General features: G+C 39.8%; 1 protein-coding gene across 2 annotated transcripts in view; it reads right to left on the bottom strand.

Moving 5' to 3' along the window:
• Nucleotides 1-12,688, bottom strand: part of WWOX (WW domain containing oxidoreductase) — a 477,013-nt gene that overhangs the window by 27,550 nt on the left and 436,775 nt on the right. The window contains exon 9 of one of the 2 annotated variants that reach the window (XM_041400543.1): nt 3,528-3,555. The exons of the other annotated variant lie outside the window; for it this stretch is intronic. Within the exon in view, the coding sequence (XP_041256477.1) occupies nt 3,547-3,555 (9 nt within the window). The 3' untranslated portion in view covers nt 3,528-3,546. Of the gene's footprint in view, nt 1-3,527; nt 3,556-12,688 lie in introns of those variants that run through there. 2 annotated transcript variants of the gene reach the window in all.

Here is a 12,688-nt window from a genome sequence, read left to right as displayed (position 1 = left end):
TGCAGGATAGATCCTTTGCCTGGCTGCTGGTATTGAAGTTTATCCTATTCAAACTTTGGGCTATGACACTACGCAGGAACTTGCTGTTTTACATTCCTGTCCCACAGAGCAACTCCAGGGAATCCCACTAAATGGAACCCCCTTTTTTTTACTCCAAGAACCTTTAGAAAATACCAAAAATCCCCATTTTCTTCAAAGGTTGTAAACACTTCTCTTTGGAAGCATCTCAAGCACACATGTTGAACTTCAAATTTATTTTTTTTATTTTCTTGATGCTGGCAGATTTTTTTTTTCTTTTATTAAGACCACAGTCCTCACCTCTCCTTCCTCATGGGAAGGATTTCTTTATTAAAACCTGCATCATTATTCCCTTATCCCCTCCTGCTCTGCACCAGCTCACAGGCCTCGACACTTCCTTTAAAAATGAAAATGTGCACATGGTGCAAAAGCTTGATGCAGAGCCTAATGTGGATCATACCAAAGGAAGCAAAAAGCACTGTGCAAACTGACTTTACTCCACTCACTGGGAGTGTGAGACCCAAACCAGAGACTGATATTAACATTGCACCTGGGCCTTTGTTTGAGTATACAGATTTGAGAAGGAAACATGGATCTCTCATTATTTATGTGACCAAAGTCTCCATTTTACTTGGCACCTCTTTAAGGCTATAAAGTGGATGTGATGAGCAATGATTTATTGAGAGCTCATACTGCTCCTGTGTAGATTTAGTTGTGTAGTTGTTGTATCCAGCATTTTATGCTGCATCTCACACAACTGCAACGTTTGCCAGCCAGCCCATGAACAAATGAGCAGCTTGCTGCACTATAATATCCATGGATTATAAAAATATTTAATTTCCAAATGCTGCATTTACTGCTGGAAAACAGGCAGATTGCACAATATCACTGTACTTTTGTATGGCTTTATCATCTGACTGTGAAGCAAAACAACACATCCACAAATTTTAAAGTACCATGTTAATAAATGATTGCTGTGTACTAGGGGGGTTGAAAGGCAACAGTGATAGACTTTTTAACCTTTTTTTCACTGTTGTTTTTTGGTCTTTTTAACTGCCATAATGCTCTGCAAAAACTTAATGCTCTGCAGGGTAAAAAAAAAAAAAAAAAAAATTAGAAAGAAATCACCTGATCTTGATGTTGGAAAGGTGCCAAGCCCATCTGAGGTCCAAATCTATATGTACATAAAAAAGCAGGAAGCAGTCTTAAAAGGAAATGCAAATTAGCTTCCTGGGATTTCAAATTTTAAAAGCTTCTGTGATTGAATTTATTTTAGCAATTCTCTCTTTAAGGAATGTGAAAATGGGCCCTACAGTTGAGACTTCAAACAAACAGAATGAAGAAGCAAAATTCCTTCATAACATTGCTTATTGCACTCAAAATTATTATACTCGTATATTGAGGACTGATCAATAAAAGAGAATTATGCATCAGTATGATGGATACAAAGGTAAAATGACTTCTGGTCAACTTTATCAAAATACTAAGAAAAGCTGGCAGAGTATTAGCAGTAATAAACAGAGAAGAACCAGTTTGTACAAGGGGACGGAAATGTGCTCCTAGCAGCAGGGGTACTGTGATTTTTACATTGGATGCAGCATAAATTAAAATCTTCTGCATTATTAACAACAGTGAACACCTCCTTTGGGGCACAGATAGTAATGAAAGTTCACATTTGAATTAAAGCATGGAGGCTGCTGAACAGAGACAAAAAAAAAGTGAGGCAACAAAACACAGAGTCCATTTAAGAGGGACAAATACATTATTTATATATGAAAGAGTAAATCAGGGGGTTGCAACATCCTTATTTTTGTCCATATGATTATCACATCTCAAGACCTAGCACGGAACAAGTCTTGGTTTAATGTTATTTCTTTATACAAAACTTTCAGTAAAGCAGCCAGTAAACCCTGGCCTAGCCCCTTCAATGAAGCATCCAGCAAACCCTTGTGCATCCAGAGCCAGGTGAATAAAAGTTACCTGTGTACAAAAGGAGCCCTGATTAGTTCAGGCATCTAGGAGTTCATCTTTTAAACACTTCTTGACAACATCTCTAGTTCCACACTGCTTTCCAGGGAAGAAGTTTTCCATTTTCCTGGAGCCAGTCACCTTGCTAAATGCTGACAGCAACAGCACAAATGCAGAGCAAAAACATATTTACTGCAGGTCAGTTTGCAAGCTACAATATCAGTTTAATATTTCAGGAGCCACTGGGCTTCATGGTTCAGTGCATGGGACATAATACATACATTGAAACATTAATTAGCTAAAATTCTCCTGGCTGTTGGGCCAGGGTACCCACTTTGCACAAACTGCCTGGCATTCTCCCACCTTGTCCTTTTTGCAAAAACGATGCCATTTTTCATGCTTCTGCAGGAGGGCTGCTTTCAGTAGGGGCTTAGAAACGCTGGTTTTTAAACACTGTAATCTTTAAGGCAGGTCTTGTTTTATAGAGGTGACAAATTTTTGAGAGGATGGAGCAGAGCAAAGTTAGCTCGCTGCCTTGAACTCCGAGGGTGCAGGAAATAGCCAAACCACTTGACACAGAAATGGGTTCAGCCTGGCAAGGGTGGACAAGACCCTTTCCAAGTGCAGGGTCAGGGCCATCAGCTGGATCACATTTCCCCTCTTTCTTACCCCTGGATGCATCAAGGAAGCTCACAGGATCATAGGTGCCTCTGAGGAGGGCAAGGACATGGCTAGAAATAACAAACACCACCCGAAAAGTCACTGGGCCTGTTTTAAAATAAGTTAGTAGGAACTGGACTCAACTGAAAACATTTTTTGTGAGGGGTTACAGGAGACTTGGGTCTGTGGGAAATGAAATATCCGTACCCAAAGGAATCACAAAAGGGCAAGACTCCAGAGTGCCTCAATAGCTCAGAGAATTAGGAGGAATAAACAGGGTTTATTCCACTGAACACTAAAGTCCCAAAGAGGGACCAAATTAATTTCTCCAGTGGGAAAATCTGCCTTAGGGAACAATTTAGCCCTGAAGAAATCTAAATTAACAAGAAATTAGTTTCCCCTGATTGTTTTTCCCTGTGCCATAACACTTTGTGGAGATTTTAAAAGATGTGAAAAAGCAAATATTAAAAATTTCCAAATTAAATATCTAGGCATTAGTATTTATACTAAAATAATGTATAGGGAGAAGTTTTGATAATAGCATTCAGAGAAACATAAAAATTAGGGAGATAGACTAACTTCGAGAAAACTTCTAAAGAAAGATAGTCAAAGATTACCTTTGCATTTGAAACACAAAATGTGACATTTAAAGGATTTTCCAAAAATTAAACAACACATAAAACCACTCTGCTTGTTCAGCCCTCTTGTGTGACCAGCTTTTAATATTCTTAAAAGCTACAGTAATTTACATCCTTCATTTCTGACACATAGGCCTTTGTTTTAAGGTATATTTAAACTAGCTTTCACAATAAATGAGGTCAAGATAATGCAGCTGGCCATCCTTGTTGTTCTAACATTTGGCTGGTATTTGTTGCCATGAAGCAGCCTTTTGAAAGATGATCACTGTACCTGAAATGCAGATAGTTATAAAAATGGCATTAATTTGCTTAGACCGGGAGATTTTCACAGGAGAGCAACTAGCAGAAAACATTATGAAAATGTCCAAGAGGACTGGTAATTGAGTTGATTAGTATGACCTTGGTTATGAAGGTAATAGAAGAGTGAATGGTGCTTAGACTGAGTTATAACCCTGCTACCTTGCTCGGGGATGTAGTGAGGTATGTAATTTGTTCAGGGTGAATCCAGCAGCCTGGCCTCTCCCTGACAGGGTAATACACTCTGCCTAGCAGAGCTTGGCCAGCCACTGCTGCCACCCCAGCAGAGTAAACAGAGCAGGGTCAGCCCAGGGATGATGAACTCTGTGCTCCCCCCTGCTCAATATGGTAATTTTCTGCTGGCAGACACTTTCTGTTAAAGGTTTCTTCTGAAATTAGGAAAATTAAAAGCAATTCACAAAAAACTTCAAGAATGGAAACTTTCCAGTTTCACACCACTCTGCTTTCCTTTGAATTAAACTCCAGACAAAACCTGTCTTGATTTATCCTACTCACCCAACTGCATAGTTCTGGTGTTGCTTTTTAACTCATCATATTTCCACCCTGTGGAAAACTCCAGAAAGGCTTTAAAAAGTCAAGGTTTGCCTCGCAGAATGGGGCTTTATTTGTTCAGGAACTGATTCAGCTAAAGGCCTGAATGCACAAGTGCTGTGATTGCCTTTCTTGCACTAGATTAACTGTGATTATTTAAATATATTTTGGCCTTCCTTTAAAGGGGGAAAAAAAAAAGGCATCCAAAGCAATTAGACAAATTACACAAAAAAGGTGAGGAAATACAATTTTCAATGCTGCACTTTGCATTCTTGTCCCCACTGGTAACCTGGATGAGATGTAATTATCTATCAGGCATCTACAGAAAAAGTGTTTTGAGAAAAATAGTTACAGAAAGGAATCTTTAAATACTAAACACACACACACACACACACACACACACACACATATATATATATATATATATATATATATATATATATATATGTCTTTAAATGGAGGAATGGATCAAAAGCAGTCTTCAAAGTCAGCACAATTTAAGTATTACCCCTTCCTTCCATCCCTGACGAGCTGTCTTCCTATTTTATTGCAAGTTTCACAAACGAATAACTAGCCAAGGTTCCCTAGAAGGAAAATGCCTACATAAAAGATTCAATTAAATTAAAATTACTCAGTTCAGTCTGTGTGTGTCCAACGCAAAGTCTGCTTTACTAGGAAGCCAGGCATAGATATTCAGCTAAAAATTGCCACACATTAGACATGTAATTTCAGGCCATATTTCTCTACAAAGTACAAATCAGCTCTCTTTTGGTTTCATAGCTATCAGGATGTCATCATATTCTTTTTCTGAGGAAATCTGAGAGGATGAAAGGAGGCGCTTAGGAAATAATTTTGCATTTTCTCTTAGAAATTAAAAATGTTTCATTTCTTCTCATTTATTTAAATGCCACAGAGAAATGAGGTTAGAAATGGATTTAGAAAATAATCCAAGACATCTAAAGAAAACTGTAATCTCAATAACATTCCAACTATAATCATTTCAGGGGCAGAGGAGTAAAAGCAGTTTCTGTGTGTCCATGGATTTTAGAGACTTGCGGAACTACAAGGCTCTCTGAAATCAGGTGTTATATATTCGGCTCTCATTTCAGAGCTAAAATCAAACTGAATATTTAATTCTAAGTATAAACTAATGACCTGATCCTGAATCATGCAGCATGAAGATAGATTACTGTTGACATGCACAGTCCCAATGAAATCCCTGGGATATTGTGTGAGCCGAGCAGCCGCCTGCCTGCGACACACAGCTCAGAGCAGCACTGCTGAAATGGAGTTTGGGATGTTAATTCACAGTTACCATCTTTAACACCACGTTTTTAATATCATTCCTCCTGTTGTTTTGAAGGTCAGTGGATCCAGAGGAAATTTCCCACTCTCAGAGCAATGAGCATGGTATGAAAGTAATAACAGGCTTTCATTTTAAAGTTCTGCTGTTGAGGGTTTGTAAGTAAAATAAAAATAAAAACAACTCCAGCTAAGCCTTGAGCTGTTTGTAAAAGTTTGCAAGCTAAAAGCAGGACAGATTTACTTGCGTTTTACTAGTACTGAGCTGACACTAATTATCCCACTGTGAACTTTGGATGAAATCCTCATCCTGCTGAACTGATGGGAGTTTTGCCACTGACTCCGGCCACACCAGGACTTCACCCCTCAGCTCAGGCTCCCTGCCATGGCCAAATACTTTCTGCATAATCAAGCCCATAAAGTTTATCTTGAAAGCCAAAAAATATTAGGTCAACTTCTAATCACTCTGCATTTTCCCTCTCTGGAGGGACAGCTTGTTTTAGTCATCACCAGCGTGTCCCTGCTGCCGATGGAAGCTCCATCCTTGAGGGAGCTGAGCCAGCCCCAGCAGCCTCGCCTGGTGCAGGCTCAGCTATTAGTATGCACTACCCAAATTCAAAGACTTTCCAAGGGAAGTTTGACTGCAGTGGTAGCATTCTGATTTATGAAGCTTGGTTATCATTTTTAAACCACAGCCCTGTCCCCAGCCTGACTCGACTGACAATGACATATGCCCAGTGTGTTCATCAGGCTCACAGGCTGATTCCCCATCCCTGCTGCAGCTCTTCCCCATGCTGGGACCAGTCACACCCCAATCCCCACAGCTGGCTCAGCTGGGCACTCTGACACCCAGCCATAAATGGATTCGACTGTACTGGTGCAAAACCCTGCACAGCAGCAATTAATTTTAAAATAATCTGAGAAAATTTTAAAAATCTGGTTTTACAAAACAAGCTCTGTGCAATTGCAGCATGCACTGCAACCACTATGGCAGAATTAGAGATTTCCAGACAAGCCAGGCTTGCAAAAAAATAGGAAAACAGAAATCTAACACCAGGCATGACTATATGTGTGTCCTTTTAGGCCAGCACAGATATTTGTTTGCTGCTTCTAAATATGAATATTAAATTCTCCTTCTCCCTCTCCACCTGACCATCAAATTAAAAAAAAAAAATTCAGAACATATTTGAACATGCCTGCTTAATGGAGAAAAATGTCATACAACCAACACATCTTTGCCATGTGGAGAGAGAACATTCTGCATTACAAACACACAGCAAATGCAACCAGAGGAGCATAGGTGGGTACAGAGATCTAAGCAACGGAAATGTGCCCATCTGGAGTCCAAAGAATTACATTAAAGATGCTCAAGTGTCATTTTAAGAGTCTGCATCTTGACATCAAGCAGACAAAGATGCTTTCATGGTCTTTCTTCAAGCAAGAAGGCAGAAACACAAGTAGGGATTTTCTTTTATGCTCAGCAAGATAAGAACTGAGTATAAACACTGAAGTATTTATTCTCACAGCAATCCCATGAAATGCACAGTTATTCCCATTTTACAGAAGAGGAACTGAGTCACAGAGAGACCTCCTGGCTCACAGTTTAAAGGTGGTTTAAAAACTGAGCTGAGGACACTGTGTTCGCATCCAGTGTTTGAGCCACAAAACCAGAATTCATCCTTCATAAATGAGTTCAGCTTTTCATTCAATAACTATGAAGGTGCTGAAGGAATTTAGTAAATTCTTCTGTAAAAGCTACATGATACTTAGATGAAAACTAGTAAACCTGAGCTCTAGTAACATATCCACTCACGCTGGCTCCAAAGCAAATGTGGAAAATAGGTGTTTCATAGCTGAGGCAAGAAAGAGAAAAACAAAATGCTTTTGCAAATTATTTTGTTTGTGTGAGCAATGTGATTTTGCTGAAAGACTGGTGTGTGCAAAAAGGGTATATTTTTGGTATGTCAGCTTCAATTATCAGCAATCTAAGAGCTGAAAAGCAACAGCCTTGTCCCAACAGCCTCCTCCAAAGGAGATGCCCATCAGCTGAAAGCCCTGCTCCCAGCATGACCTTTCCTGCTTTCTGACTGGGCATAAGGGCACTTAGGCATTTTATTTAAACTTCTTCTGGGAAAACTGCTTGTTAGATGTTGATTTCCAGCAGGCACTGCTCTCTCAAAAGAATAGTCATGGCTGGTGCTTCACTTGGAAAGCTAACGGGATCCATTTGAACTCTCTGCACTCCCTATCTCCACTTGTCTCACACATGTTCAAAGCCATTTACATCATTTTTCAGAAAGCTGTGTATGAGTGGAGATGCACATTGCATGGACTGTTGCTGGGTTAATTCCTAGCATGTATCTTACAGAAGAAAGCAGGAACTGGTCCTAGCAGGCGAGCTGGATCCCAAAAGAGGCAAGGCTGGGAAAAAAATCGCAGTGCCTGGAGCCAGACAAAGCAGTTTCAGCACAAGTTCCGACGTTTTCCCTCACAATTTTTGTCAGGAAGCTACTGAGAGCACTTCACAGCCTGCTCACCTCCTGGCTGCTTTGTTTTCTCTATTTAAATAAAAATTACAGTCTCTCCTTTCACTGGCACGGCTAAAGGGCCCCGTAATGCAGTGTATCCTTGGCTCTGTCACTGTGCTTGCTGACCCTACAGTGAGCAGGCTCTGACCACCAAATGCGAGCAGAATAAATTATCGCTGACACTCCAATATTTAATTATGCAGCTGTCAGAGCGGCCCTTTCGAAATTCATTTTAATAAAGTGGGAACTTTTTCCTTTCAAGGTTAGAGTCAGGGGAGTCACCTTCTGTGTCAGGCTGAGGTCTCCACCATGAGCTTTGCATTCTTCCCTGAGAAGCCTGTCACTTGGCCTGATAGAAGGACCAGATAACGGCACCGATGTCTATTGGCCTCCCCCGCCCTGCCTGGATGAACATCCTTCATTTAAACCCACAATAATGAGGACCTCAAAGTCAGGCTGGCAGCCACAAGGGCAGCTCGGCAGGGGAAAAGAAAAAAAAAAAAAAAAGGCTTCTTACTATAAAATTCACTCGATGTTATAGCTGCAATCTAAAAGCAATCATGTTCATCTCACCGTTTTCACTGGTTAACCAGAAATATTTAACATGTTAAAAAATGTGAATGGAAGCCCAGTGGGTGAAGCCCCAGCAGTCTGTATTTATCTGCACTGAACTCAGAGAAGAAGAGGAATATTGCTTTGTGTTTTTCCTGCCAGCAAATTATCTAACTAGATCTTTTTGCCAAATATTTAGAAAATAAAATCCTTTATGAACACATAGTGTGTAATAGGCAACCTGCACAGTGCATGGATCAGAGCTCCAAATGCAAAGCTACTGTGTGTATTCACAGCTCTCTCACACACACAGAGCACATGAAACAGCCCTTGTACTAAAGTGCTGGCCATGAGGAATCTTGCCTTCATGAAAACAAAAACTATTTTAAAATATGTGGCTAACTCTCAATTAAATCTTCACACCTGCAGATCCCTGCTTCCAAAACTTTATTTTTGTAGTGTGCAGCTATGAGAAAACAGATACAAGTTTGCTACGGACAGCCCAAAAATTTGTAAGCAAGAGTACGGTTGACCTAAATCAGCAGAATAAAAACAAGGAAAAAAAAAAAAAACCAAAAACCAAATATTTCAAATCTTTTTTTTTTTTTTTTTCTGTGTGACAACACTTCTAATTTCTAAGTAATGTTAATAACAACTTTGACTTACAAGCTCTATTCCTTCCCTGGATTCCTATGGTGCTACACAAGCACTGGAGATCTAGCTATGCAAGATTTTCCCCAGTATGATGATACATCTTCTACAAATGGGGAAGTGAAAAACACATAAATTGTATGTGGAATGGGAATTAAAGCTCTCAGGGAAGCCCCATGTCTCCCAGCTTAAATCAAAAGATTTGCTAATGAGAGAGAAGTTAATGGGATACAATCCTACATCCCATAGGTGTTAAGTGACCTATCCCAAGACACAAAGTGTCCCAGGAAAAGAAATTAAAGCTTTAGCAAAAATAGTTTTTTTCACTTAATTTGATCCACAGTGAAGTCACAGCCAAGAGAGAACAATATGACTCACTAGTACAAAATGTTTTAGTTTCTGGGTTCATTAGCACTAATGAAGAGCAGGTGCAGGGTACCAGGGGAAATGCTGTGCAGAGCAGCTCTCCAGCACGTTCTCCTGCCCAAGTTGTGCCTCAGCATTTGGTGTTTTGCTCCTTCCCTGCAAGGGGGTGCGCTTTGTATCTCCCAAACAATGCACAAATGAATCATCATCCCCAAAGCCAGCAGGAAAAAAGTACACAGGGCTCTGAAAAAGGCCCAGAGTCCACTCAAGTTTCACAGTTTTCCCAAGCATGCTGGGTTGTGCTACAGCACTTCATGTTTAAAAGGTCTCTATGAATAAAACTTAATGTATCTCACCCATTGGCTGTTTTCAATGTGAGATCAGCACTTCCCACCAAAATTAAACATTTCCTTCTGAATCACATGATTTTCTTATACACACCTAAGTTTCTAACAACATACATTCCCCATCCAGTGTTAGGCACCCAAAAAACAACTTTTGAGGAAATGTGGTTGCTCTTGTCCTCCTTTTGCCAGTGGAATCAGGCAACACTTTCCGAGGCTGAGCTGGAAGTTGAGCAGAACGACCCTTTGGTGGTAGTCACTGCACTGGGTTTGTGTACAGCGCCCAGAGTGACAATTTGTATTTTAGAAGCCTTGATTAAGCCGTGGGGATGTGGGTTTGGACAGTTATTTATCAGCTGCACATGCAGCACAAAGCCAACAGGGCCTGGCTTCCAAGAGGTCTACACATGTTTCTGTACTATAAATAATAACTGATGGCCTTTTTTTTACCACTTATGCTAAGATTATCTCCTGCTGCTTCCTGCTTTAGGTCCTCTTGCTTTATTTTTGGCTGTGTCATTTAACTGTGGTAGAGGCAAATATTTTGACACATTGCTGGCATTTTGATCTCAGCATGTACAAAGCTGAATGCATCTTCTCCTTGGCTTGGAGCTCACCACAGATGCTTACTGTGCAGAGGACATGCTCCAGGATCTGAAATTAAACCCCTAATGCATAAAGAAAATGTATTTATATTCTATTATAAACCTGAGGAAATAAGTGCCTTTAAACATCATTGCTTTCTATGGGTTTTGAATGGGCAGATTTAGCTTCACACCAGCACAATCCATTTGCAGTTTTCTGAGCAATATTTCCCTCCAAGCAGCATGGTTCACCTCCTGGTGTCAATCCAAACAGATTTGCTGAATCCTACTTGTCACTAATTTTTGCAGTGGAAAAATAATTATAGAACAAAACATCAGGAAAAAAAATATAATCCTATCAACCTGGTGTGACATGCACACATAAACATGCCAAAAATCCAAAAACACACAAAAAATGAGCAATTGTTGAACGCACAGACCAGGAAAGGCTTTGATTCCCCTACAATAAAAGGAAAAGTGCAAATAAATTCTGAGTCAATGAGACAGCTTACACTAACCTGGCATTGGGAGAATTTTCAGTCCACAAATTCCTTCACAACTGAGTAAATTTAAAGAAATAAAACTAGATTGAGCATTGCTTTAATACCTGCTGGTGTAGTTTCCCACACTGTTCACTGGCTTGTTAAATATGAAAAAGATTTGCCTTGCAAAGCCAAAGTGAGAAATACAGTCACAGACGGGTTAATTGTTCGCTCCTCAGATCTTATCATCTTTATTTTGGTTTAAATATAACCTGTTATTATAACAAGAAAACTCCCTGGCCTTGTGTACAAGACTCAAATATAATCAGCGATATCACACTGTCCCTTAATAGAAGGTGCAATATAAAAAAGATCATTTAAGATGCCAGTAGCTTCCCTCCTGACCCTGCCTGGCTGAGAGGCAAATTGCATTAGAAAATGACATGCCATTCATCTCACGAGTAGTTGCAGGAACATTTAGCTAATTAAATGATTAATAAATTTAACACTGCTTTATAATTTCATTTAGCCGTGTTGGAAATCAAACGGTGCACTGCGTGTGCACCGAATGAGATTAGGTGGGAGTTGTGGGTTTCACCGGCTGCCCTGGTAATTGAGATTAGTCTATTACTACAGTGACCTTTTTAACTTTTATACTCTCTTGTTAAAGTGAAATAAAATTTTATTCACTTTTAAGGCGTATTTACTTAGTGAAATTTACGTGAAATTAAAGAAATACCAAGCTAAGAAGCATTCATTTTCTTTTTGTTCTTTTATCCTTATTTTGCACCCTGTTATGAATTCCTGCTTTAATTTGGCAGCTGGGTACCACCACGGCACACTCTGAAACAACCTCTCTTTATTACCAAAACAAAAATAACACCCCCAAATGCTGCAAACTCAAACACATCCAGCATCACAGTGATGGGATTGGAGTAGGGGGGTTGGTGCACACAAAGAAGCCATAACCTCAATATACCTATGTATTTGTACAGTTCACTGTAGCTTTGTCTGGAAACTACCTCGGGAGCTGGAGTTCAATGGTGAATTCTCTGTTCTAGCACAGTCAGCTGAACAATCAGGACCGTGCTGTGGCCATAGTCAGCTGTGAACAGGGGCTACATCTCTGTTACATAAATCCCCCCACTTTTTGTTCCTTCATCCTCACACACAACTTTAGACAAAATGACCCCATTCATTTGAAGCATCACAATTTGCTATTTAGTTATCTGTGTGATCAGTGCTCAGCCCCTGAGGAGCAGGTGGGGACCCCAAGGGCAGTGAGAGCTTCTTGTTTCACCAGCTCATGGTCAGAGTTAGAGGTTGCTCCTGATGTGTGGCATGCCCCAATCTGGTACATTGCATCAAAGAAAGATAAACAATTCACAATTTTGTTGTGATTAATTCCTACAATTTCTTTTCCATATAACAGCTATGGACACTGTCTTCAGGTAGCCAGAAAGTTTATACCCATGTAGTTCCAACAGCCAAATAAAATAAAAATCCCTGCAAGAAATAACCTTTGTTTATTCAGGCATGACTTGAAGCTATCTTAATGTTAAAAACACAAACATCTATCCACACAAAATTCATTTCAGCAGTACAGGGACTCATTTTATCAGTTCTTGGAAAACTTGTCAAGATTACTGACACTTAAGCCAACTCAGAACAAATTTTCAATCAATATGTCTAATGCTAGGAGGGATGTTTAATGTGTTTCTCTTTTGAACAGATGTGTGTTTATAA

This window comes from Onychostruthus taczanowskii, unplaced genomic scaffold (assembly GCF_017590055.1).
Source record: "Onychostruthus taczanowskii isolate IOZ18803 unplaced genomic scaffold, ASM1759005v1 scaffold18, whole genome shotgun sequence".
Classification (NCBI taxonomy): domain Eukaryota; kingdom Metazoa; phylum Chordata; class Aves; order Passeriformes; family Passeridae; genus Onychostruthus; species Onychostruthus taczanowskii.
Note: the sequence above shows the minus strand (reverse complement) of the source record. Positions and strands in the feature narration are given on the sequence as shown.